The following is a 27234-nucleotide window of genomic DNA, read 5'->3' as shown; positions in this document are numbered from 1 at the left end:
TAAAGTTTTGATTAGTAAAAATAAATAGAAACTCATAATTTATTAGGGGTGAGCAGCGGATATACCGATCCACCAAAATCGACCGAACCGAACCGATCCGCCGCATTTTGGACGGATGCGTGATGATGAGCGGACGGTTGCGGATTGATTTTCTCCAATCCGCCAATTTGGCGGACGGATGGCGGATTTGAGATTTTTTGGCCGCAACCGAACCGCTAAACCGCCAAATCGCGAGCACCTGTAGTAATTTATAAGACTTTGTATTTTCAATTTTTTTAAATATTATGTTTGTATTTTCAATTGAAAAAGAGTTTAAATATTCTGTTGAAAAAAAGTTTTCAACTTGAATATATTTTTGAATTGAAAAAAATAAACATATTATTCATCTATATTTTTTAGTTTTTAAATCTAACTCTAAAAATAAAAAATAAAAAATATGATATATGCTGGTTGGTTTTTGTTTTCAAAAACATATGTAGATGTAACAATATAGAGACATTCAATCTCTACTACTGCTCTGTTTATGGTTTTGGTGGTTTGAATTGTTATTATATTTTAAGAATCACAGATTGTAATACTTTATAGGGATGAATCATGCTGTAATTGTAATATGTGGATGAAGCATACAGTGATCGTGATATTCTAAAGTTTCAAACTTTCTTTCTTTGGATAAGGCATATAATGATTGTAATACTTTTTTAAGTGACTGTAATACTTTTTTTTTCTTTTTTTTTTTAAGGAAGTGCACAAGTTGAATTATGTTGAAAATTTATAAAATTTTAAACCGCCAAACCGATTAGCATCCATCCGCCAAACCGCCAATCCGCTCAATCCACGTCCGCCGGATTAGCGGACGGATGCGGATTGATTTTCTTCAATCCGCCAATCTAACGGACGGATGGCGGATTGGAGGTTTCGTAGCCGCAACCGACCCGCGCCCACCCCTATAATTTATGTTGAGGGTGAAGCCAAAAGGTGAAATATGTACCCGTGTCGCGTCTCTTGCTACTTTCGTTTTCTTTGGGCTGTTTCTCTCTCTTTCGGGAAGATGATTCTTGTAACGTTGCTCGCGTTGGTTCCACTCTGAGAATCCAAACGTCGAATACATGGTGTGCGCGCTATTACTTGGCATATATTATAGCACATATAGCATGCTGGCTATACACATGAGAGAGAGGGAGAGAGAGTTTTAGAAAGAGAAAGTTCAATTTAAATAGTCGTATTAGAGAGAGAGAGAGAGAGAGAGAAGGGGGAGATGATATTGCCAGTAGTGAAGCTTGGGACGCTAGCTCTGAAAACGGCGTGCAAACCGATCGCTAATCGGCTGAAGAAAGAGGCTGGATTGCACCCAAAGTTCCGCCAATTGATCGTCAACATTGCCCAGGTCCCCCCACCACCCACCACATTTGATTTCTCTCAATTTTGCTTGCTTTACTACTGCTATATCAATCTATGCATGTTTCTGTAGAAACCCAAGTTTTAGCTTTACTTTATTAGTTTATGATTGTGTTTTTCATCAGAGCTATGTTGCACATTTTCGTCATCGCTGGCTAAGCACTTGTGCATTTCGAATTTATTTTAGCTTACTGTCCCTGTATTTGTGTCATTTTTGGCGCAATAATTTCTATTGACTTGATTTTGACCCGCAATTTATAACTTTGTCTTAATTTAGTCAAATTGAATACAATTGTTAGTATTTTTTAATAAAAAATATACACATAAATGGCATGTGTCATGATTTTAAGGGTAAAATTATAAGTTTGCTCAACGCAGTGAGTTATCCTCAATCAATTCAGTAATAACTTTTTGTCGGAAATACAAATGATATCATCAATTGAACCAAATTGATACAAAATCTAAAATTAAAGTTCTAAACTGACACAATAGTCAAAATATAGTGACTATCGGTGTAATTTGTCCTTTTTTATTTTTATTTTTTCAATCACTAGAAGATAAATTATAAAGGAAAATTATATGATACATATCCTAATTAATGGCATACTATGTACCCAGTCAAGGATGGATTTAACTGGGCGCACCCCCAAAAAATTATAAAAATTATGTATATTATGCTACTAATTAGTAAGATAATTTCAAAAGGTGAGAAGTTATATGTGTTTTTGTCCATCCAAAATTCGAATAGTAGATCCGTTGTTGTAGCCAGTGACAACCTTTTGTGCTATTTGGTTATGCCCCATTGCATGACCTATTATGGTTTTTATTTTGATTATGGTCCCTTTGGTAATGACCGAAAGTAGTTTGATTACTACACAAAGTAAACATCACAAAATACAAAATGTTATAAATGGAATATGGTGCATCCATTTTTTAGGGCGTGTATTGTAGAAAGACCCCAACTACAATATAATAAGAAGTATATGAAATTGTACATTCAACTATTAAAGAATGTCCACACACAACTACAAATATACATCAAACCCAACAAACATAAGAGACCTCAGTGGGCTAGACATTTCAAATTTTTTTTTTTTAAAAAAAACATGTTAAAGTTTGGAAGTAAGTAACAAAGTATAACTTTTTATTTTATTTTATTTTATTTATTTATTTTTGTGTGAAATGGAGTGGGCTAGACATGAAAAGGTTCAAAATTTTGATGAAGCAGGCTCCAACCAACGACTTATGATGTTCAAACATTTTTTTTCAAAGTAACAAAGAGGAACATGTACAAAAAAAATTGAGAGGTGACAAGTGGCATGTGGGGTGTTAAATTTTTTTTGTACAAAAGTAACAAAATGTCATCCAAAACATATACTATTACTAGTAATTTTTTAAGTATATTAATATGAATACCCTCAAGTATTAGTGGTGCCACCCCTGCTTACTGTGTTTGCTTATTTGAGAACTTACTAAAGTGAACTTGTGAATCAACATTAAAAAAATGTTGAGACCTGGAAAATTACTTTATTGGGTTAGATTCTAAGCTTGTTCCCATTTTGTTTTGTTGATGTATTTATATTTGGGCTTTACATTGAAATCATTCTGCCATTTTTTCTTCATGATTTTCAAAACCCAGCTTATTGTAAGTGATTCAGCTCATCAAGCTAATCAAATGGCTCACAGTTAGTTAGAGTTAGTTTCTGATGTCAAGTTAGTTACAGGTTGTTACACTGAACTTAAGTCAGTTATGGCTTGATGTACATATAGCAAGTCTATGTGATGAGATCAGTTATTGAAATGAAATCACTCTCTGTGTGTGTGTGTGTGTGTGTGTGTGTGTGTGTGTGTGTGTGTGTGTGTGTGTGTACTGATTCAATGCTCAGTTTTGTTCATTCTATTTTTCTGTGAGTTTCTTCATGGTATCAAAGCAAGTGGAGACCATTTAACCAATTGGTTGTGTCTCCGTCTCATCACTTGGACATTCACTTAAAAGTTTGTCAGTAGAGAGAGCATGAATTTTGTCATGCATTTCCCTTAACCCTATAGACGACCTTTCTATTACCCTGATCAAATTTATGGTTATATTCCTTGGTTTGTAATTTTCTATTTCATTTGAGCTTCACCTGTAACTCAGACTAGTAATGTAGTCAAATGGTTAGTTTATTTTTCCCTTGAACTTCATAAATTTGAAGAGCAATATATTAAGGTAATTATATAAACAAAATGTAAGCTAATTGTATCTGCTTTTTTTTATAACAGAAGAAAATCAAAATTCTTGTAGTGCATACTTTTTTTATTTATGTAGAATACAGATCTGATTTCTACAATTTGATTTTACTTATCATATCAGGCAAATCATCGATTCATGACAAACATGCAAAGACGTATATACGGCCATGCAACTGATGTTGCAATTCGCCCTTTGAATGAGGAAAAAGCTGTCCAAGCTGCTGCAGATCTTCTTGGGGAACTCTTTGTATTTACGGTAGTATATATAATGTGATTTCCTACTCCTTTTAGCATCTGAGATTTTTGTGAAATCTACTTGTTTGCATATCCAAGGGTGTTCTTCTGTGGACTTGGATTATGATTGTGGTATGTTTTATGCATGTGTGTGCACTTACATAAGTAAATGCTGGACTAGTTGGTTTCAATTTGTTGTACTGGTGATTGGAGTGTGCATGTCCGTGTGGTGATTGACGAGCGTGCATTTTGCTTCACAGTATGTGCATTAAGTTCTTATGCATACATACCTATATTCATGAACATCTGTGCCCATGAGGTTCCATATATTTCTATAAATCAAGTACTGGTTGACACTAGGTGTTTTGTAGTGGATGGTCAGGCTTTTTATGCGGTGATGTGATTGGCTATGGTTGTTTATTCTCATGTAAGTGGTTAGTAAACTATTTTTGTTATCAATGTATATCTGTGTGATGCAGTTCAAGTAGCTCAACTCGTGTGCTAGAGAGGGAGGAGAGTTTTTGACTGCTGGGAGGAAGCTATTCAATTGGAGCTCCAATTCTATCCTTTCTGTTCAGAAATCTGTCTTTAGGGGGTCAACTGTTTTTTGGATTCCATGTACTTCCCTACAACACATAACTCACATCTTGAAAGCCCCATCTCTAAGGCTGAGAGCTAGCTGAGCCATTGATGTAGTACTAGTAGCTGAAGAATTCTTGAAACAATTGGACCAGCAAAAGGCAAAGAAGTCAAATTGAGGATAAAAGAGTCACTTTTGTGACAAGCTTGTAATCCCTACAAATTTAGTAGTCTGATTGGAAATGGCATTTTAAATTAAACTCATCGCCATCCCTACGATGATGCATAGTGGATTTTAGCTAAATTCCTTCACTTAGGGTCTCAAATTAGTGATTTTTCCATTTTAGGAAAGTTTTATTTTAGTGATAACTTTATTTTGCGAAGTCCCTTTTTAGTGCCGTCTGTTTTGGCATGGTTTTAATGTTTTCTAGTATTCAGATTTAGGCTTAACTCAAATTTTCTGTGTTTGGTAATTTTCTATTTATTTTTGTGTCTAGCAAGAAATTAGCCTGTTAGTTGTTTCCTTGTATAGTTAGGTTGTCGTTTATTATAAATAATGGTATGTGCCTTGGGGCAAAATAACTTTTGATCAATATAATTCAGTTTCTCTTTGAGAATTCGTTTCTTCCTCGTGGATTCAAGGTGTTCTTCGTCTGCTAAACGATATCTAGCCTTGTGTGATATTTTCCGCTGCGTCAGCCGTATGCATCACATAAATGATAGATGAAACAACTATCTTGGTGCTTTACCCATAGCATGGTTGATTGTGTAAACTTGCAACTACAGTGGTGACTACTGTTTGGACTTTTTGTTGTACTTTGTGTTGACAATCCCATTTGACAAATATCGTTGTGACGAATTAGCATCTGTTCTTTTACCTTTGTGAGTTGAGAGTGTTATTAGATGTGAATCCAATCTAGTTTGACTCGAGCTTGCTTAGTTAGTGTTCTAACTAGTTCTGTTCTTCGCTCGAGCTATCAACGAGTGATTATCGAGTATTCATTCCCCCCTTGCAGTAAATCAGACCTGCAGATCAAGAAACAACAAGGGTTCACCAACCACTTGAGCGGTCCACATGCTTGCAGTTTGTCAGTGCTTCAGTGATAAATTGTGTGGGGTTTCATAGTTCACTCAAGCAGTCCATTTAGTCTTTCAGCTTCTGAGAGTTTCCTTCAGACATCCTGCAGAGTCTTAAAGTTTGCCCGAGCAGTAAAAAGCTTGCTCAAGCAGTCCAAGGCATCTAATTCTGTTATAACTGCACATTTGAGATTAGATTTGGATCTAGACTCTGCTTTCATCCCTGAAGTGTGAAAACCAGAGTTTTAAAAGGCTTTACTGAGGCTTGCCTCGATGCTTACCTTGCCTCGAGGTTAAGGTAAAACTCATCAAGGCTTTGATTTTTAGGCATTACTCCCCAAAGGCTTGCGTATCACAATTTGAGACATGAGCCTTAGATGTGCTTTGTCTGCTTTTTGCGCATAAGCATGTGAGGAGTACGCACATGCAGAGGTTGCGTTGGGTTTTTGTTAAACTTAGCCTATTAGATTGTTTAAACATAAAAAATAAAAAATAAAAAAAGAATCCCTTTTTGCAACTGCATTCTCCAGGAAAAATTAAATAAATGATCAATCAAGAAAAAACACATTTAATGGTCAAGTGAGAAACTCAATCACTAAAGTTAAGAATATCAATTTCACTTTCAGTGAATAAAAACTTCCTTTTATGCAGTAAAATATTCAACGCCTTAAGGCAAAAGGTATTTACACTTTTATATTTAATTTTTATTTTTATTTTTTTACTATTTTTAAATTTTTAATTTATTTACTAAATATTAAAATTTGATATTCGAAATGCTTATGCCTCAGCGCCTTGTGGCTTATGCCTCACCTCATGAGGGGTAAAACGTCTTGAGGTACACATTCGCCTTTAAAAACTTTGGTGAAAACATAGAAAGTTCTAGTGAGATCCACATTTATACCCTGATGAAATCATGAGTGATCAATGGATCTATAAGCTATATATTAAAGATCATCAAGTGTTTCTACACCAATTACAATTTTCGAGAGAGGCGTTCTTTAGTGGATTTTGAGAACTTAAACTTGGAAGCTTCTATGGATTCCGGAGTGGCTCATCGCCGTGATTTCGACATTGGCGTTGTGGATTCGGCATTGGAGAAGCAATTATGCGGTGACGACAACATTGAAAGAGGCACAAGGGATTGAGTCAATCGGGGCATGGATTCACTAGATGATTGTGAGAATTTCTCTGTGTGATTCGTATTCCTCATAGTGCATTGCTTTGGTGGCCGTTGGCCCTTGTTTTTTTTTTTTTAATCACAGTTAGAGGAGTTCAATTGTGGTTTTTCCATGTTAAATCTCTCGTCCTTAATTGCTTGGATCTAATTTGGTTTTCTTTGCATTAGATGAGATTGTATTTTGATTGTGTTAATTGTTCAATTGGTTGAGTGATTGGTGAAATTGAATCCAAATTGCAATCAATGTATCACGAATTTAAGGGTTTCAACTACTTTTTAAAATGCATTTTCACATCAATTGAATTTGAGAATCCTCTTGGATGCTGCTTCATTTTTGAGCTGTTCTCAGCTTCAACACATAAGAGAACATTTTCCAGATGGCAAAAAATAAAAAATAAAAACTCCAAAAACTTTTGATACGGGCTTGAGTTATTTCTTAGGTGATATGCTGACTACCTTAAAAGTATGATTGTTTTACATAGAAAAGCCACATGGCCATTGGTAATCCATTAATTTTCATCCAGACCAACCACCTTAGGAAGGGAAACGCAAATTTTGGCAATTGATCATGCAGGGACACTGAAGAACCAAATTAAAGTTAGTTGGAGTGGACACAGAGAAGGAGTGTTTTGTCCTATTTACAGGTAGAAACGTAAGAAAAATAACTTCCTTCCTATTATACTAATGATGTAATGTGCTTGTAGAAGAAACATAAATGAAAGCATAGCCCTTAAAAAAATTTCGTTCTATCTGACAATGTTTCTTGCCTTCTTATTTGCATAATTTCATCAACATGCTTATTCCACTTTACAGACCAGGAATAGGCTGACTGGCTGACCATCATCATACCCAGGGCCGGCCTTACCCTTTGGCAATTGAGACGGTGGCCTTAGGCCCCGTTTTCCTTGAAGGCCATAATTTATTTATTTATTTATTTGTGTGTGTGTGTGTGTGTGTGTGCGCGCGCGTGCGCATGTGTGTGTGCACACGCGCAATTAAGATGATAATAATGAAATTATATTGAATGCCCATTTAAAGTACATTTATTTTTCTTCACCTATTTTGTGTGTGTGTTTTTCTCTTCTCTTCACAAGGGGTGTAAGCGATTTAGTTTGGTTTTGTTGGGGTTAAAGAAAATTTAGCACCAAACTAGATCCTTCAATTTTATTCATTGAGAAACTGGAATGACCACATTCAGTTTTGTTAGTTTTCAATTTTGCAAAAAGTAATGGAATCTCACATAAAAAAAAAATGAAAGGAGAATGTGGAGATGCTCTATAAAAGTCTTCCCTTTTATGAATTAAAAAAGACACATTGGAAAAGCTTACAAAAGATTAATTAGTAATTTTGCATCACAAAAAAATTAAAAAAACTCAAAACAAACAAAATGTAATATTAAAAAAAAATCATTATTAACATTTAAGAAATAAAAGGTCTCAATTTAAAATTTTGCTTTAGGCCCCCAAAAGTGTTGGCCCGCCCCTGATCATACCTTATGCATGTCGATGGGATTACATTTTTGGAAAATTAAGGAGGCTTTTTAACAATTTTTTTTTCATAATCTCACAATTAAGTTTACCTATATTTTGTTTTTGAGTTCTCTTCAGGCAATTTAGAAATGTTGGCTGGTTGAATTATCTGACAGTCGCCTAGGTATTGCATTAGACATATTCAGCAGTGGTTCTGATCCTTATTTGTTCCTAGGTGGCACTTAGTATGGTAAATGCCTCCTACTGTACCATACTTCTTTTTGGCTGCATGATACTATTTAGTGTTGATAATATTCCAAACTAAGCTTATGTGCACCGTTCTGTCTAATTAGGTTGCAGGGGCTGCTGTCATATTTGAGGTGCAAAGAAGTTCTAGATCAGAAGCTAGGAAGGAGGAACTGGGGAAAGAAGAAATGCAGGTTAATTGGAATATCCTGTTCTTTAGAACTTTCGTGGACCCTTTTTTTTTCATATTACTTTAATTGACCTTCCTACTTCTTTGAGCAAACAGTTGATGGGCTTTCTGATTGAACTAATGTTTATACGAGTATTTATCTTTCTTGTAACATGTCATGGTATTTTGCAAAGTCCTGCCCATTACCTCTTTACTTCGATGATCAATAATAAACATAAAATTGCACCAGCTTATGGTGCATCAAAATTGCATGAAGATATCTTTAAAATTGGCATAAGCTTGACAGAACATCCCCGAGATAGCTGAATTCTACCACCAGAAGAGATGATAGTGAAAGAAGATAAGAAGAGTAGAAGGGTAATGGAGGTCGCTAAGAAAAATAAATTTCATTAATGTCATTGGCAGTGTTGTTTGTTGCTAAACTATTTTATTGTTAGTGCTGGCTGCTTTACTAGTTTTATTTTTGTCTATTCATTTGGAGGCATTGGTTTTTCAGCTCAATGTTACATCTTAAACACAGGTACTGACAGTATTTTTATCCAAGTTGATGTAATTAACAAGTTAAGCTTATTTTCCGTAAGTATGAGACTGTCACTTATGTCGCTGTCATGATAGGCAATGAAGCAACGAGATGAAGATCTAGCAAGAGAAGTGGAAATTTTAAAGCAGAAAATTGCAGAGGTGGAGCAACTAGCAAAAGGGCAAGGACTTGGTGGTATGTTCAACTTCAGGCATGCTCACAGTGCCGGAGATGGACATTCCAAGCCTATTTGATAACTCTGCATCATGCCACAATCCTCTGGCTGATATACAAGATTCCTTTGGCAGTTTTTCCCTCAACACCGACAGAGTTTCTTTCTTTTCTTTCTTTTTTTTTTTTATTTTTTTATTTTTTGTTGATAGAATTTCAGTTGAAGTTTTGTTATTTAGAATTGGCTGATTGAGGTTGGGCTTAGTCAGTTTAATTTGTAACTAATTGAAGCAAAGGTAATGCGAAAAGCTAACTTCGGTCCCATGAAAATGACATTTGAAACTGATTAAGTAGATCTAAAAAGTTTTAAAAAGAAAATTGATTAAAATGTTTGAAAAAAAAATCATTAAAATTAAAAAAATAGAATACGGTTAGAAAATTTTAAAAATTATTTTTAAAAATTCTAATCCAAACAAAGTAGTGGTGTAAATTACAATGAAATCTTTCCGTTTAATTGAAATCACGCTTGCAGCTTATTTATTTTTTGAAATATTACTGCTCTCATTTCAGCCGTAACATTTGTTCTTTTATTTTTGAAAAGAGGATTGGCTTCTTTTAAGTTTGGCTGTGGAGTCCTTTATGTATATCATCTACGAAAAAAATTAGTTCGATTAAATTATCTTGGTCTTTTCATTTTATTACATTCATCTTTACAAAAATAAAATAAAATATTAAAAAATGGACAGCCTATTTTTTTATTTTTTTTTCTTTTAAGAAAAACACACTTGTCATTTATTTTTTTAGAAACAAACGCAATAAAATGAAGAGTCTATAATTATTAGATGGACCTAATTGTTTTCATGGATGATATATATATGAAAGGCATTAGAAAATAAATAATTTAGATCATTGAAACATAACTTGTGACAAGCTTCACAAATCATATCTCAACTTGAGAGAAGCCAACATTTTTGAAAAATTTGTAGTAAAATGGAATTACACGAAAAAGGAAATGGGGTCACTGTTGTGTTAAAGGCACAGCACAGCAGTGACTGTTGTACCTCAATTTAAGGTATATTATGGGATTATTTTTATGATCTGAATTGTTCATTTTGTAAAATTTGTTAAATGCTTCATGCCCATCAAAAAATCATATTAATTGGATATCAATAACTATATGATCGATAATCAAAAAAATAAACAATAAGTTTTTCTTTTGAGAAATAATATAAAAAGTATGCAATTCGATCATATATTTATTGATATCCGATTAATATGATTTTTTAGAAGACATGAAGTACTCAACAAACCCTATAAAATGAACGATTCAGATTATAAAAATAAGTCCATAATACACCTCAAATTGAGGCACAACAGTCACTGTCGTGCCTTCAGCACAGTAGTGACCCCAGCAATGCTAGGTATCATGAAAAATCTTTCATGAAAATAATCATGAAAGTTTTATGACCCTTGAATTACACTTAGAATAAAACACCACACACTAATCAAAGTAATCCAAAGATCATAACTCTTTCATGATCATTTTCATGAAAAAAATTTCATGATCCCTAACTTTTCTCTAGTAACCCCATCTCCCACGAAGAATATTACAATTCAATATAGTTTTTTTTTTTTTTTTTCAAATTGCAATAAAGATAAAATTTGTAAAATTAATTGCAAAAAGACGGAATCTTAAGCCAAAAAGACAACTATTTCTGGCGGCCATTACTTGTCGTCAGCCACTTCTCTCCTGCCACAAGTAGCCTTTGATCGAATCCGAATCCTCGGTCGTTCTTGTCTGCGGTCGTTTCCTATAGTGCCCAAAACGACGTCAGTAACTTTTCATTTATAAATAATAAAAAAAAAAAAAAAACAAACAAACAAACTTAGAAAGGGGGAAGAACCCATTAATGGCGTCGAAAAATGGGGTTAATAGGCGGCATGAGATGAGAGATCTGTGCAACTGCAGTCGTGTGTTTCACAGAGATTGGTTGGATAGATGGGTGGATGAAGGTAGGGTCACTTGCCCTTTGTGCAGATCTATGCTCCGTCCTCCTAACACCAATCCATGGATGGTACTCAGGCATGTTCCTCACTTGTCTTAACAAGATCAGATCCCCCCAATTACCTAACTTGCTTGGTATCAATGGGATTCATCTTACTTCTGCCATTTTGTGGATTTATCTTATCTACCAGCTATCAAATGGGATTCATCTGGCTTGGCCATTGGGCTCCCCAGATTTAGTTTCTCAATTTTTACTCTGTAATTATTTAGTTATCCCTTCTTGTTTGCAGTGTTTTCTGTGTAACTGAGGTTAAGCCCAAAGATCCCTTCATGGAGGACTGCACTTTTCAGTGCATTTTTGCAGGAATTTGCCCCATTTTTCGACGCCATTAATGGGTTCTTCCCCCTTTCTGAGTTCTGTTCTTCCTTTCTTAGTCTTTTCTTTTTTTTTATTTCTTGAAAAGTTGTCCCAAAACGACGTCGTTTTGGGGCGCTACAGGAAAACGACCGAGGATCCAGATTCGCCTTCGATCAGCCATCTTTTACCATCACAAACTCCTCCCCCACATTCCCTTGTACTCTATCCATCATTCTTGCTTCTCTGGCTACCCTCTTCAGTTGTCTCCAGTCCTTTGCTATACTTCTCTAACTACCCCAATCCTTTCCTTACTCTCCTCTGACCACCCGTAGCCTCCCCACCTTTGCAACCCCTTCTCAAACCGTCAACTTCCCCTTCTTCAATCATCATCTCAAACCCTAGCTGCAATATCAAATCCTAGCCACCTTTACATAATATATATATGTATGAAACAGAGAGTAAAGATCAAACCCTAGTTAGAATATGTTATCTCAAACTCTAGCTACTACAATCTACAAACCAAGAGAGGGAGAGTCGTTAGTCATAACTACCATCATAGCCTTCATGATCTACAAACTAAGAGAGAGAGAGAGAGATTCGTTCGTCATCAGTGCCGTTATACAGAGAAGAGTGGGTTAAGGTAGGGGGGGAAGGCAAGGCAGAAAGAGGCGATGAGTGGGAAATGAAGGGTGACGATGGGTTGCGGAGGTTAGGGAAGAGTGGGAGAGGCGCTATTAGTTGTAGGGGAGATGAGAAAGGGGATGGTGACAATAGGGAGGGTTGAGGAGGGTTTGCCACTGCCAGAGAAGGTAGGAGAGAGGCTACAAGTAGGTGGGTTAGGGTCCAAGGAAAATGAAGAGAAAATAAAAGAGAAGTCTATTTTGGTGCTTTCAAAACTTTTTTTCTTTTTTTTTTCAAATTTTTTAAAATTTAATGTATGTTGGAATTATTTTTATCCTATCAAAATATATGCCTTAAAATTTATTCAAAAGAATTTCTCTACACTCTCACCCTTCTCATACGATTGAGAATTTGTGTAGTGATTTGCTTTTAAACGTATTTAGAAAAAGAAATATTATATAAATTAATAAATTATATATATATATACATATATATTTAATATTTTTAAAGGAACTTGTAAGAATAAGCAGCATGTCGATAGGACGCACAATTAGAGTTTAGACCCAAAAAAATGTGAGAAAAAGATGAAAAAGAAACGTTTGGGGCGAAAATTGGAAACAGTCTCCAAACAATCCCGAGATCATCACGGTCACCTCGATTTAAATTAAATAAACTTGTAATAGCAAGCAGTGCGTAATAAATGCTTACCTTCACTATAGATGGTTGTTTGAATATTGCCCATTTTGAGGTGGGAGCCTACTAGGTTAGTTACCAAGACTGACACCCACTAAAGTTGCTCTCGCTCGGATATGACTTAATGCCTCCATCAATTAAGGCCGGGCAATAAGAATTTTCATTCAATTTGTACTTGTCCATAGGTGTGACTGATAGTTGCCAGAACTACTCTGGTTATATTATCTGCTTGGAGTTTCAAGCTTCAAAATATCTCTTATACATCTATTATATTTATATAAAAAAATTGTATTTAAACATCACAAGTCATGTAACGTGCAGGTCTTAGCTAATGCAAGCATTGATTGAGAAACTAAATGCATTCTCCCACTTGTGCACGACTACAGAGTCTTTCCCTCGACTAGGCTTCGTGTAATTAGACATAGCCATGTGTTTTAGTGGAGATCTCCATGTCTTTGGACTCATGTACTGAGCAAAGATCAAGAATCACTAGACATATAAATATACACTTTAAATATATGTATATATATTATGAGATCCTATTTTAGTGAATGTTTCACAAAAACAATGACTGTCAAGTCTCTGCCTTATAAACTTTTGGGTAATTAGATGAAATTTTTAAATTGTTTATATTTATTGGATAAGTTTTGTGATATAGATGATGTTTGAATTGTTATAATTATTATATCCACTATGAGAAGTTTTCTTTTATATATGGAGAATCTTTTGTTGGTTGTAGCAAGTGTATAGATAAAGCTTTTTGGAAGCTTGTGAGTAATGGATCAATGTGGAGCTTATTTTCTTTCTTTCTTTCTTATTATTTTTTTTTTTTATATACCATTTAATCTGCGGATCATACATCTATTACCATTGAAATTTTTCTAAGTGTGGTGCATTGATATTGATAGAATTGTAGTGTTGATTGGATATATACAAATGAATGTTGTTGTTTTATTTACAAAATGGTATACCTTTACTTTCCATGGACCTTTTTCATTTTTTGTCTAATTTTACAATCATTTTATGTGCTTATAACTTTTATTAAAAAACTTACCTAACATTATTTTTCTTTTTCTTTTGCATAAATGAATGAACTCGTGCACGAAACTGAATTTTACAAAACTAGTTGGCACTTGTTACATTTTTTGAAGGATTATATATTTTTGGATAGATGTGTATAAAAAACATTTGGGTAGACTACTAGTTTTATTTTTGGATAGATGTGCATGGATACAAATTTAAAACATAACAATTTTTATGCTAGATGGATATGAATTGGATGATTATATAGATTACATGACATTTTTAATTGGACAATTATGTATTTTGGAATTACTTGTGGATGAAAACTTATAATAGTTGATGACTTTAATTAAACAAGTTAAGGATTTAATGATTTATGTATTTTGTTGGATGTTCATGTTTGAGTTGATTTTGTTGGTTTGAATAATTCTTGCAGATTACAGGTTATATGAAATGGATTTGATGGATTATTATATTTTGATAAACAAAAATAATTGAATTGGCGATCAAAAATTGATTTTGTTTTTTTCTCTTTTGGCGACCAAGTGATTAGTTGAGAAAGATAAGCGATACTTTTGCTGACTAAAGTTGTTAGTTGGTGTATCACTTTCACATTTGGCGACCAAAATGTTGGTAGGGGAAAGGATACATTTGGCGACTAAATAATTAGTCGGTAAAATTATTAATTTTGGCAACCAAAGAGTTTGGTCGCGAATTGGTCTATTACCGACTAAAGTTTTAGTCGCACAAACATTACTTTTGGCGACTAACAGGTTTGGTCGGGGAATGTTACTTTTGGCGACTAACATGTTTGGTCAGGGAATGATACAATTAGTGACTAACATATTTAGTCAGAAAAATATCACTTTTGGTGACTAAAGTATTTTAGCTACAAAATGGTTTAGTTGCGATAATTATATATTCAGCAACCAAAAATTTAGTCGGCAAATAAAACCTGTTTTCCGACTAAAAAATTTTTTAGTCACTAATTACTTTTTCTGACCCTGTACTGGTGACCAAAGTGGCGAGCAAATTAGTCGCAGAAGACTTTTGCCGACTAAAAACAAACTTTTACCGACCAAATTTTTAGTCGACAAAAGTGTAATTTCATGTAGTGATTAAATTGTGATCATTTTGCCTACTGCCATCACATTTAAACAGAAAAAGTTTAGAAAATTATAATTTGGCCCGAAATTTCAAATTATAGATTCAAATTCACCCATTCTCTTCCCCTCTCTCACCCAAACTACCTTATCTCCTCTATCAACCAAACAACCACCACTACCATTACCATGTCGGTGTACTGGCCCCGTCACCACCAACCATCCTAAAAATTAAGAAAATTCATCAAAGAGTGGATATACTACGATTCACAAACACTCATACATAAACCACTAATTTAGATTCAATTAATTTTGAAATCTATTTAATTGATACATATATATATATATATATATATACATATGTGAACAATTTATTTATTATTTTTGTCTATATATATATAGAAAAATTTTATTTTGATTTCTAACAAAAAACAAAAACCCAATTCAAATAAAATATTTGACTTAATAGAGTCATTTTCTAAAAGTGACTCCTCATGATATTGAAGTTGCTTCATAAAATTTGAGTAATTTCTTAAGCCATGTAAGATGTGTGGATTTGGTGGAGGTGGTGTTGGAACAATTCGTCTTGAATTCTCCAGTTGGTGGTCTTTGGGTCTTCACAACTTGGCAATGATCTTGTCTATGTAGAATAGAAATTTGGTGCTTCAAGTCGCGTTACTTAGTCGCCTTCCTAAAGACAATATTTACATCCACCAAAAGGTGTGTAGGGGTTTACAACAAATTCGCCTCTAGGATACAATGAAGCTTGATCTAAAGATCAAGTTTATCGGCATCTGCACTGACGACAGTAGATCAGAATACTCTTGATATAATCAAGAAAACCAAGACATTGATAATTAAGTCTGCAAATTTTGATTACCAGTAACAAAAGCAGAAACTTGCTTAAAAAGCTCTTGATCGAAAACTCTAAATCATGAGGAGAAAGAGAGAGATTTGCAAGAATGCTTTCAGGATTTTTTGGATAGATTAAAATGGCTGATTTCGCAGCCTATTTATATGCCTTGATGCATCTGATCGAATGGACATGTCCCTTGATCGTATCCAATCAAATCTAACCCTTGGATCGACGATCTATGGTGTAGATCATTCTCACACCGAATAAATGACATGACTGATCATACCTGATCACGATTAGGTGCCATCTCATCCGTACGATCGTGCGCATCTCCAATCAACGGCTATGATCAAACCGCTCTAGATCGAACACGCAACCATTCGATCGGTAGATTGACTCATTGCCAACAGATACCACATCACTGCCACGGGGAGCTGACTGCATTCTATGTCATCCATGCCACGTTGGATCTACATCATCATTCCAACCTATTCGATGCAAATAGGAAAGCGCCCTCATGGCGCCTTGCACCAAAGCATCCATGCTAAGTGTAATGTGCGCCGTCAAACGCCACACAACCCACTATCCATGCCACACGCATGCTCGCATGCGTGTTCCTTGCGGTGTGAGTACATGCACACTAGCATCCATTCCACATTTTCATATACAAAGGAATATTCCATGTAGCACTTTATTAAGTGCTTCATGTTTTTCTCTCTTTCTAATGTGGGACAAAGTCCCAAAGCTTATTTCAAGCTTTCCAAAGAAAAATAAGGAAGGTTTTGAAAACACCCAAAAACTAAACTATAAATTTTGAAAATCATTTTGAAAATTCCCCAACATTCCCCTACCATTTTCAAAATACAAGATGACGACTCTTGGTTCAATTGGCAGCCTCATACATTGGTGAAGATATTGTACAATTTGAATCATTCACTTAGTGAAGACATCTCAAAGTTAGTCAAGATGGCATAGTAGACTTGTCTTTGAACTAGTGATCTTATATGACTAACCGGACATGTCTCACGCACAGTACGTGTTACCTCAAGTATTCAAACAAACTGACACGTGGATTGGCTTTGTGTCTACATCTTATTTCATGAGCACTCTAGAGTCAAGCCCTTGGACTCATAGGAAGCGGCACCACCTCCTACACTCACATAGGTAAGCTTTCTGAGAGTAGCCTTGTAATTTATAGTACCCTAACAACCCAGTTGTAAGCTTATTAAGAGTTTGCTAACTCATCCTCTTCTTTTCACATTACAGTTACCAAGCACTTCAACCTTGGGATGAAAATGAAATAAAAACTAAGTGATTGCAATCATGACATATGGTGTACTTGGGCTCATTGAACTCAAGACTTGATGTTTCTTCAAGCGTTGAGTCGAGTTTCCATCAGGAGTGATTATGTTAAGTGGGCTTAAGACCCATCCCCTTTGATGTTTTCCACACCAAATCCCTTCCAAGTCCCTTTGTTAGGGGTCAGCCAAGTTTTCACTTGATTTTACATAGTTAATGGTAATCACACCTTCTATGATTAACTGCCTGACATAGCTATGCCTCAGTCCTATATGCCTGGACTTTCCATTATAGATATGGCTATAGGTCCGTGATAGAGTTGGTTTACTATCACAATGCAAAGCTATTCGTGGCATAGGTTTTGATCTCTAACAAGAGATTCCTTAACCACTCTGTCTCTTTGCTACAAAAAGCCAATGCTACAAACTCTAACGCCATGGTTAAGTCTATTATACATGTTTGCTTTTTAGAACCCCAAGAGATAGCTCCTCCTCCAAGAGTAAAAATCCAACCACTCGTGGACGAGTGATCTTCACAGTCAGTTATCCAACTAGCACTCATGAATCTTTCTAGCACTGCTGGATAGCCATTATAGATTATTCCATAGTCTTTCGTTTTTCTCAAGTACCTGAATATACAGTTAACAGCATGCCAATGCACACTACTGGGATTACTACTGTATTGACTAATTTTTCCACTACAAATGCAATATCAGGTCTAGTGCAAGTCATGGCATACATCAGGCTACCTATCACTCTTGAGTATTCTAGCTGATCAACAGCTCTTCTAGTATTAGAATTGTCACACCGCGAGTTAACAAGGCCCGACTCATGTGAATAAATTACCCGACGATGAACAATAGATAACAACTCTCATGCAAATGAATATTATATAGTCACATAATACATGTATTTTATCCGATTTTATACATTCCTAGATGTAACATCTAAGTCGGATGGGTGCTTTGTAACTAAAACATGCACAAATGTTATAAAATCAAATTAGATGCCCTGAGGCTTACATCATACACAAGGGGGTGCAACCCTTACAAGAATGGCACACGGCCAATAAATAACATATATGGCCCTTAGTCTACAAATAACTGAACCACCCTACACGGTTTGAACATAACTTCACATCACAGTCCACATCCAACACCTGAAAAACATTTTAACCACGTAGGGTGAGCATAAAACCCAGTAGAGAATATTTCAAAAACTAAACATGCTCCGCCAGCATAAATGATCATGATGCAATACATATATACAATATGCCCAAATGCATTTTCAAATCCATTTGACTTCTCAACAAAATCCTTTCTTTCCAATTACTGAAACCTTACGTTTAATCAAAACGTTTTCTAAGTCCAAAACATCAGTTTGATATGAAAATCCTTTCCAAAAATCGTTCCAGGTATCTTAATACCAACCAGCAAATACATTGCTAAATCACATGCGAATACATCACTAAACAATATCAAATACATTGTTAAAACCATTTTCCGAACATTTTGTTCCAAAACCGACATAATATTAAATAAATGGGTGAATCTCCAAAACACATACAACCTTTCATGGATATTTCGTCCGCGGAAAACCGTCAAACAGGACCCATATAAACATAGGCTATGCAAGCCCTGGGATTGCCATTTTACGGATATTTCGTCCGCGAGAACCGGCACCCATGTTGTAGACACCCTATTTTTGACCTCCAGCAAGGCTCGAGTGCTTTGCCCGGTACACTCGATGATGAAAGTGGTGTTGTGCGTAGTTCGAGGTCTCAACAACGGGGCCATGTTTAAGCTCCGAAACAATCCCAAACCTTCCATATTCCCACTGTTTATACCCTAGAAATCCATTTTACACATTGTACCACCCTGTGTTGAGTCTGAAGTAGAAAAACAGGGGATCACATTGAGGCTTGGCCATGCTTCATTGAGGGCCAACCGTGGCTATTGATGGCTGGCCATGCCTTAGTAGCGAGAAACACTATTCTAGGCGAGAGCCTGCCAGCTGTCCCCTTTTGAAGATATTTATGACCCCTCTTACTCAAATTCTATAAAAACAAAGTTGTTTCTCTGTTTTGAGGGTTGAAGAATTTCTAAAAAGCCTATACACCTTCTTGATAGCTCCTTTTTCTTTTGCAAACAACCTTTGAGCAAGCTTACCACCTTGAACCTATATCCATACACCATATATACCTTCACACCTTAGCCTAGAAATCTTGGTTGAGCCTTGAGCATCACAATTCAAGCTTGAGAGTGTGTTGGACTTAGTTTGATCCACAAACAAAGAACTATCTTTTGTCAAGAGGTATAACCTTGCTATTTCCTCTATTGCTTTCATTTCTATCATTTACTATCTAGTCCTTGTAGTTTTGTGTTGTTTTGATCTCCCTTCAAGTGTTTAAGTTCGGGTTTGGAGAGCTACCAAAGGATAGAGAGTGTTTACACTCTTTCTTACACCTTCACATATACCTCAAACCCTTGCTTTTACACACTTTTTCTTTGCTTTCTAAATTGATTTTTAGATTTAAAAAGGGGCTAAAAATCATGCTTTGAGGTTTCAAAAGTGGAGGGGTTAGCCACCCCTCCTTGTTCTTGCTTACTAGCCTTGTTTTCCTTCTTTGTTGTTTATCTTTTTTAGGCTCTTTTCATGCGCTTTGAGCCACTATTTTTCAACCATTGAGGGCTGTTTTAGGGCTGTCCTAGGTTATTTAATTAGTTCATGCTTTGATTAGTTTGCTTGTTGTCTCATAAGTTTGAATATATAACTTGTTGCATATTGTTCTTGGCCTTTCCCTATTTAATTTCCATGTTTAAGATCCTCATTTTAATAATCAACTTACCATTCATTTCTATCATTTGAGGGTTGTTTCAATCGGTTCACGATTATTCAAAACATGAACTAGAGATCTATGCTTAATGGCTTAATCGCTACGGAGGTTCATTGTCAACGACGTAGTCTCTTTTTCATGTTGAGAATCACCTCTCGTTTGACAAGTTTCTCACTTAGTGGACGTAATCTTTAGTGGATGTAACAATCATCTTGAACTTAATGGATTAATGGATGGCAAAGACTAATGAATTTGGCTTAAAATGCACCAATCCATATAAAGAAAATGAGTTATATTGCTTGGGCTCGACCGGACGTTACGCCGAATCTATTGTCAAGGGTTGTCTTACATCAATTCATGATGTTTTGATGAACCTTGAAGCATCTCTACCTTCCTCTTTGAGTTTATTCAATGATAGGAGGGAGGGGTGGTTATTGTTCATTGCATTTATTGATTTTTGTCCAAATTGTATCTAAAATAATCAAGCAATCAACTTGCTCACTGATGGTTTTGGAAACGATTGCAACCTTCTCTCGAGGCTTTCACATGACAGAGAAGTGTAAGAGGGACAAACAGAGTTCAAAATAACTCTATCTGTACTATTTTCACTTCAGAGCACAAAATAAGGTTTTGCATAAAATTAAGGCACGACCGGCCTTATTTAGGCCCAACTGGGCCTCATTATGGCATGGCCGGCCATCAATGTTCGGTCAGTAGTATGTTTTGCAGAAAACAAAGGGCAGTAGCTGAAGGTGAAACAAAGCAAGCCTAGCCAGACAAACTGTTCGTGGACACTGTGCATGCAACCCTTGTACATCCTTGCTTACATTATTGTTGTAAATTAATGCTCCGACTATTGTTGTAATTAATTTATTTTTATTATTACAATTAGTCTTGTTAATTATTAGTGTTGTAATTATTATTGTTTATTTGTAATTGCTATAGTTAATTAACTTAGATAGCTAGCTTATTTCTCATTATTATCCTTGTTGTAATAGAGTTGTGAGCTAGTTAATTCCTTGCTTATTTATTCATTCAGATTTGTAATAATTAGTTTAATTCGAACTTTCAGACTTTGCTTCGCACCCTCTTGCACGAGGGCCAACATGTAATAAGTTGTATGTCTTTGAACCCACGACTTTCTCCCTTTTACTTACTTGCTTATGATGGTTAGTATAGAAACATCATTTTTTTTCAAATTAACATTCTTATGCTTTGCATACATTGCCTTGCATGCATCCAAGTTTCGGCTTATCATGCTAACCCAACATCAATGTTCAAATTCATTCCTTGAATACGTGTTTTATCGCATGTCTTGAATGAAATCATATGCCATACTCATAGCCGAGCATATAAAATATATAATGTGTGCATTACATTTAGTCATATTGCATTAATTAGGAACATGTATGTTTTCTAGTTATTTTGCTTTGCTTTGGCTCAGAGTACTAGGTGAGCAACTTTGAGTTTTAGCATTTTGCATCGAATGTTCTTGTTGCCATGCCAAGTGTACTTCCATGAGACTAATTTCTTAAATGATATAACTGTTTGAATGCCTGTGGGTGAAAGCTAGTTGCTTGAATTGGGATAGTTTGATTAATGTCCATTTTAAGCCCACTTTTTCAAGTGGCATATTCACAAACAATTTTCCAAATAAAACATAAAATCAAATGTTCCAATTCTTGCAAATTAGTCTATACTTATGTGCGTCACATAGTAAAAATAGCTAATAAATCAGAACAAGAACATATAATAAAAATTGCATCATGATTAGTAGTGGCCGATCTTTGATCGGACGAGTGGGGTGCTTAATCTATGACCTTCCCCTCTCGTACCTAAGTTCCCTAGTCAAGATACTTTGGTGATGACGGATAAGTGGCCTTTTGCACGAGTCTCTGGTTTCTTAAATTTTTCAAAAATATTTCGGTGGTCACTCTGAAATTTGGCAAAGCAGTCCATTTTTGGCATTTGATTCAAACATCAATTTTCTAAAAAAATTGCCGAATTTGGACTCTTTTGTGTTTTCACTGTTTCACATTGCATTTTGTGAAATTAGATTTAGAACCACGGAAGTCCGAACTGTAGGGCTAGTCATCTTTCGAAAGGAGCACAAAAAGCAAGCTACAGTTTTGGGCGACTCTGCTGGGGACTTAGAGAACTTGACTTGAAACTCATGATGTGAAATTTTATCTACACTTATATGTTCTTTGCATTGCATTTGCATGGTTACTTTAAGTCACTGTGTTTTCCATCTGCTATTCCTGGACAATTTGTCGGAGGCTTGCTCAAAAGGCTTGCCAAAAGGCTGACCGGTCATGGGCTCTGCCATGTTGGAAACACAACCTTTGGATTTGGATTACCACTGTATCGCTTGATCCTTCTTTCACTTCTTGGTGTTAAGTGTGAGAGGTATATTAGGTAATCTTGCTGAGGTACCCTTTCGACCATTTGACCTAGTTGCATATAGTGAAGCTATAGTGACACTACAAGAAATTACACGTTTGCCAACTAAAAATTTGGTCGGCAAAAGTCTATTTTTAGTCGGCAAAAGTTATTCGCAAACAATTTTTTTGGTCGCCACTTTGGTTGCCAATTGAGGGTCGGCAAAAGTAATTGGCGACCAAAACTTTTGTTAGTCGGGAAAAAGTTAGATTTGCCGACTAAATTTCTGGTCGCTAAATATATCATTACCGCGACTAATTCATTTAGTCGCTAAAACACTTTGGTCGCGAAAAGTGATATTTTCCCGACCAAATATGTTTGTCGCCAAAAGCAAAAAATCGGCAACCAACTATTTTCGTCGCCAAAAGTTGAGGAATCGCCAACTAATAATTTAGTTACCAAAATGTAAGGAATTGCCAACCAATGATTTTAGTCGCAAAAGTGTAGAATTTGGCAACCAATTATTTAGTCGCCAAAACTTTTCTCAACCAAATATTTTGTCGCCAAAAAACATTAAACAATCAACGACTAATTAGTTAGTCGCCAAATCTCTTTTCTTTTTTTTTCTTTTTTTTTGAACAATCAATTTTTGTTTATAAACATTCAATCCAATATTGAACAAAATTCATTCAACCCAACCTAAATATAACATTAAATTTCATTATATTTTCTCGCTCAATCCCAAACTTTACAATCATTCCATTCAAAACATTAATTGAGACAAGTTTTAAACATCCATCCATTAAAAACTAGTAAGTAATTGAACAAAAATTAAAAGGAAAATCAATGAAGGAATCCAAAAAAAATTCTAAAACATGAAGGAATATATATGGTTTTGAAGCGTCAGCCTTATGCTTGATCGTTTTTGGAAGTCACCTACGAATAAAATAAGAAAAGTTAGAATCTAGAAAAAAACATCCAAAATGAAGTATTCTCATAAAAAAAAAAGAATGTAACCATATGGAAAAAATTTATATGATTACATTACAAACATTTGATGATGACTATACCACAATTAAGTATTGGCATACCTAAACAATGAGACAAAGCAGCTCAGCAAGTCTCGCCAAGGTAATCCTTCAGTAATACTTTGAGACAACAAGGATGTTCTGCAAGAAACAATAATTTCTTGTAAATGAACCATTGCAGCATATAATTGAAATATATAATTGAACATGTGTGAAAGATTACATGTTCTATTACTCTCTGTCTCAAATCTTCAGCTGCTCGGTTACCTAAAGAACCACCAAGCATGTTCTTTTCATTCTCAAATTCATCCTTGAATGTATTCCATAAAGTCATCCACTGAATAACCTCCATTGTAACAAGCTGTTTCAAGAGCAACCTATGACAGAACAGAAGGGCAAGCATCCAATAATGTTAACAGAACAAAACTATGCTTTCTATTTTTTTTTTTTTTTTTTTTTTTGTCATTTACTAGTGGTTTCAGATTAATTGGATAGACATACCTAAAATTATGAATTTACTATTGGATCTTTATCCTCCAATGTGGAATTAAGAAGGCTTGACTGCATAGGATCATGCGGTGACAAAACTAAATACCCGCATATTTTCCGTAGGACCTACATCAAATAATTGTTAGACAAGCTGAAAAACAGTGGAGAAAGCTTATTTTTCTATTTTTTTTCCCTCCTTTAGACAAAGAAAAAAAAAAGAGCACAAGTTTAGTTTTGATATTGGTATCCACTGAGCAGGGCCTTCTTTGACAGAGGGAATCTCATATATTTCCTTGTGACAATGACATATTTCAAGGTAATCATTGTTATGTGAGTAGAACCAAATATATTGAAATTCAATAAAGAGAAAGACACACAAATCAATTAGTGAAACAGATAAGATAAGATACTCAATTTTCCAACAAAAGTTATATACTAGTGAAACCATAATACCTTGTTACACGTCACTCTGAATAATCTAGATAGGAGTTACAAATTAAAAACTAGATACACATTAGCCAGGTCTCAATCTTGAGGGACCAAGACATTCCAACAGTGTAACTTGAGCTAGGAGCAGGGCGTAGGTACCCCACTCGGACGAGTCTTAAAGAGAGAGACTTTGACCAAGACGTGTGTGCAAATTATGGCACGCTAAGATAATTAGTCAGTTCTCTCACTCTCTCACAGGTTTATACTATTTCAATATCAAAAAACCAAGACCACAACATCTTTTTTTTTTTTTCTATTTTTTCTAACAAAAAAAGAAAGGAAAGAAAATACCAAGAACCAAAGATTAAGATATGTTCCGATTACTATATTTCCCATATCTTCGAGAGACCCCAGCATCAGATAATGTATCCCACACCTGCATATATGAGCCAAAAAAAAGTTACTTATGTTCCGTTGCACACAACTTTCAAGGGGGAAAATAGAGAGAGAATTACAAAAGCATGAAGCATAAAAAGTTATATCCACTCACTTCCAATTTTCCCTTGGAGCCTCCTATTATAGCTAGCAAGAAGGGGCTATCCTCTGAGAATGAAATGGAAAAGACAGCTCCCTAATAACATTAATAACAGGATGACACAATTCACCTCAAATTAATAAATATGTAGAATATTACTATGTCATAATTATAATATGTATTCTTTAGCAAAAGAAAATATAATCTCAAAGAATCACATACAACTTTTGGATTATTAAATGCAACACATGATGGTTGGTTGTTTGACAAATCCCACAATTTTGCCTGCAACAATCAAGATTAACCAATTGAGAAAGTACTACTATTACTATATTATGATTTGTGGGAATATGGAGGCCAATAGAAATAAAGAGATAGAAACTCAAAATCAGAAAGAGAAAATTACCATTTTATCTGGGATCCAGTTGCTGGAAGCTACAAAAAACAGAGGAACAAACAGTTAGTATAGCAAGTACAATGAAGTCGAGTAATAAAAATGTCTATAGAGGAGAAATATGTACATTTGGTGCCAAAGGATTATAGGAGACTGTGCAAGCAGCTTTATTGTGTGCATGAAGAGTGAAACTTGTCTTTGAGTCAGAAGATTGATCAGACTTAGCAGCTCGGATATCAAAACCTTCAACTGTGCCATCTTCAAGACTGACCTGAAAACACAATTAGATAATGATAATTCTGTTTCAAGAGGACATCTCCAAGCAAAACTAAATTAAGATGTGCTTAAAAAGAAAGATCCTATAAGCCTTCCCAATTCAAAATGAAATCCCCTGTGCTTTGCATACTTGGAAAAAAAAAAAATGAAAATAGCTCAAGATAGATACAGTGTAAACACAGACCACAAATGAATGCTCAGTGTGTGGATCCCATGCTACGGTTTCAACATCTGCTGAAACTGACCACTTAAATCCTGTATGAGAAGGTATCCTTCCATCCTTCTGCAATCACATAAGCATAAATTTAATCAAAATAATGCTGAGGCAAGGCAACTGTATGATTAATAAACAATAATGCAGGAAAACAATAATTTTGAAGTTATAATTAATGCAGGAAAACAATAATTTTGAAGTTTATAATTAATAAACAGACCTAATAAAACATTTCCATTACCATGACTACTGTATGATCAAAGGATCCACTAAGTAAAACTTGTGGCACATGATGATTCCATGCGACGGCTTGAACCTGAAAATCAACTATAGCAAGGTCATAAAAATTATATACAAATGAAGTTTTGCCACAGTAAAACAAATGACTTGAATCCTGAAAAAAAAAAAAAAAAAAAAAAAAAAAAAAAAAAAAAAAAAAACTGTTAGCCTATAATTTGTGGATACAGATACAAGTGCCGAAATAGATACAAGGTGTCAGACTGTGAACACCTTCGAATTCCAAAACATATTTGTCTACATTCTTAACAGAAAGAATAAGGTAAAGCATTAAAAGCTTAATACTATTAAGAATGAAGGATGACATAACTTTTCTTTCAGTCACTCTTCAATTACAAATATTTTTCCCAATCCTAAGCTCCTTACAAATCCATCGCTATTCACATTCTTCACCACTATGCACAACTGTCAAGCCCCAAAAATACCCTCATCTCTAGCACTAGCACTAACTGCAGATTTTACTTAGTCAATCACTAGCTCAGGACCTACCACCAGAGACTTCAGATGTTCTTTTTTATTTTACGTTATTTGCATTAGCATTTATAAAGCATGGAGTTTGATTCGAACCCTCTTTTTATGGACCCAACTACGAATCAACAAATAATTGATAGACTGAAGAGGGAATCCCGTTTTGTTCATTAGGCTCACTACAGTTCGGACTCAAATGTCACGGTTCTAAATCTAATCTCGCAAAGTGCGGTACAAGACCGATAAATCACTAAAGAGTCCAAATCCGGCAAATCGTTTTGAAAAACTGATTTTTAGAAAGAAGTGCCAAACATGGACTGTTTTGCCAGATACAGAGTCGCCACCTAAATATTTTATTTTAGGAAAATTTAGGAAACCCTGACTCGTGCCTAAGGCCACGTGTCCGTCATCACCAAAGTTGCCTCGACTCGGGAACTTGGGTACGATTGGAGAAGGTCACTTCGTGAGCACCCCCGCTCGCCCAATCAAAGATCGGCCTCTACTAACCATGATATCGAGTTTTTGAAAACACATGTGCTCTTATTCCGGTTTATTAACCTAGAATTACTATGTGATGCACACAGCATACAAGTATAGACTGGATCGCCTGAGTTGGAACAAACCATCTCATGTTTGTTT

At 35.2% G+C, this 27234-nt stretch overlaps 1 protein-coding gene and 1 pseudogene across 3 annotated transcripts; one reads left to right on the top strand and one right to left on the bottom strand.

The window, feature by feature from the left end:
- Positions 1-958: 958 nt before the first annotated feature.
- Positions 959-9612, top strand: LOC145789274 (OPA3-like protein). Of its 2 annotated transcripts, none has more exons than XM_082878838.1 (4): positions 959-1384; positions 3749-3883; positions 8517-8603; positions 9215-9612. In XM_082878838.1, the coding sequence occupies exons 1-4, from the start codon at positions 1256-1258 to the stop codon at positions 9371-9373; spliced, it is 510 nt and encodes a 169-aa protein (XP_082734964.1). In that variant the 5' UTR covers positions 959-1255; the 3' UTR covers positions 9374-9612. The 2 variants fall into 2 exon arrangements, 1 of the variants encoding a protein (XP_082734964.1); XR_014335772.1 differs by having other exon boundaries at positions 965-1384; positions 8517-9119.
- Positions 9613-23153: 13541 nt separating this feature from the next.
- Positions 23154-26558, bottom strand: LOC145795970 (putative WD repeat-containing protein C17D11.16; annotated as a pseudogene). Its single transcript, XR_014336771.1, has 11 exons — positions 26553-26558; positions 26072-26278; positions 25801-25899; positions 25468-25611; positions 25353-25381; positions 25169-25231; positions 24962-25042; positions 23995-24847; positions 23717-23870; positions 23557-23634; positions 23154-23401 (listed from the first exon to the last, which is right to left on the bottom strand). The product of XR_014336771.1 is annotated as a putative WD repeat-containing protein C17D11.16 (transcript).
- Positions 26559-27234: the final 676 nt, after the last annotated feature.

Source organism: Camellia sinensis, chromosome 7 (assembly GCF_055761805.1).
Source record: "Camellia sinensis isolate YWXY chromosome 7, ASM5576180v1, whole genome shotgun sequence".
In the NCBI taxonomy this organism is placed as follows: domain Eukaryota; kingdom Viridiplantae; phylum Streptophyta; class Magnoliopsida; order Ericales; family Theaceae; genus Camellia; species Camellia sinensis.
The sequence above is the reverse complement of the archived record's forward strand: the minus strand, read 5'-3'. Positions and strand labels throughout refer to the sequence as shown.

Excerpts from the sequence above, each read along its gene's own strand:
- LOC145789274 (XM_082878838.1), top strand. The coding sequence starts at position 1,256 with ATGATATTGCCAGTAGTGAAGCTTGGGACGCTAGCTCTGAAAACGGCG. Across the intron at positions 1,385-3,748 it reads TGATCGTCAACATTGCCCAG|GCAAATCATCGATTCATGAC; the intron begins GTCCCCCCACCA and ends TTATCATATCAG. Across the intron at positions 3,884-8,516 it reads GGGAACTCTTTGTATTTACG|GTTGCAGGGGCTGCTGTCAT; the intron begins GTAGTATATATA and ends CTGTCTAATTAG.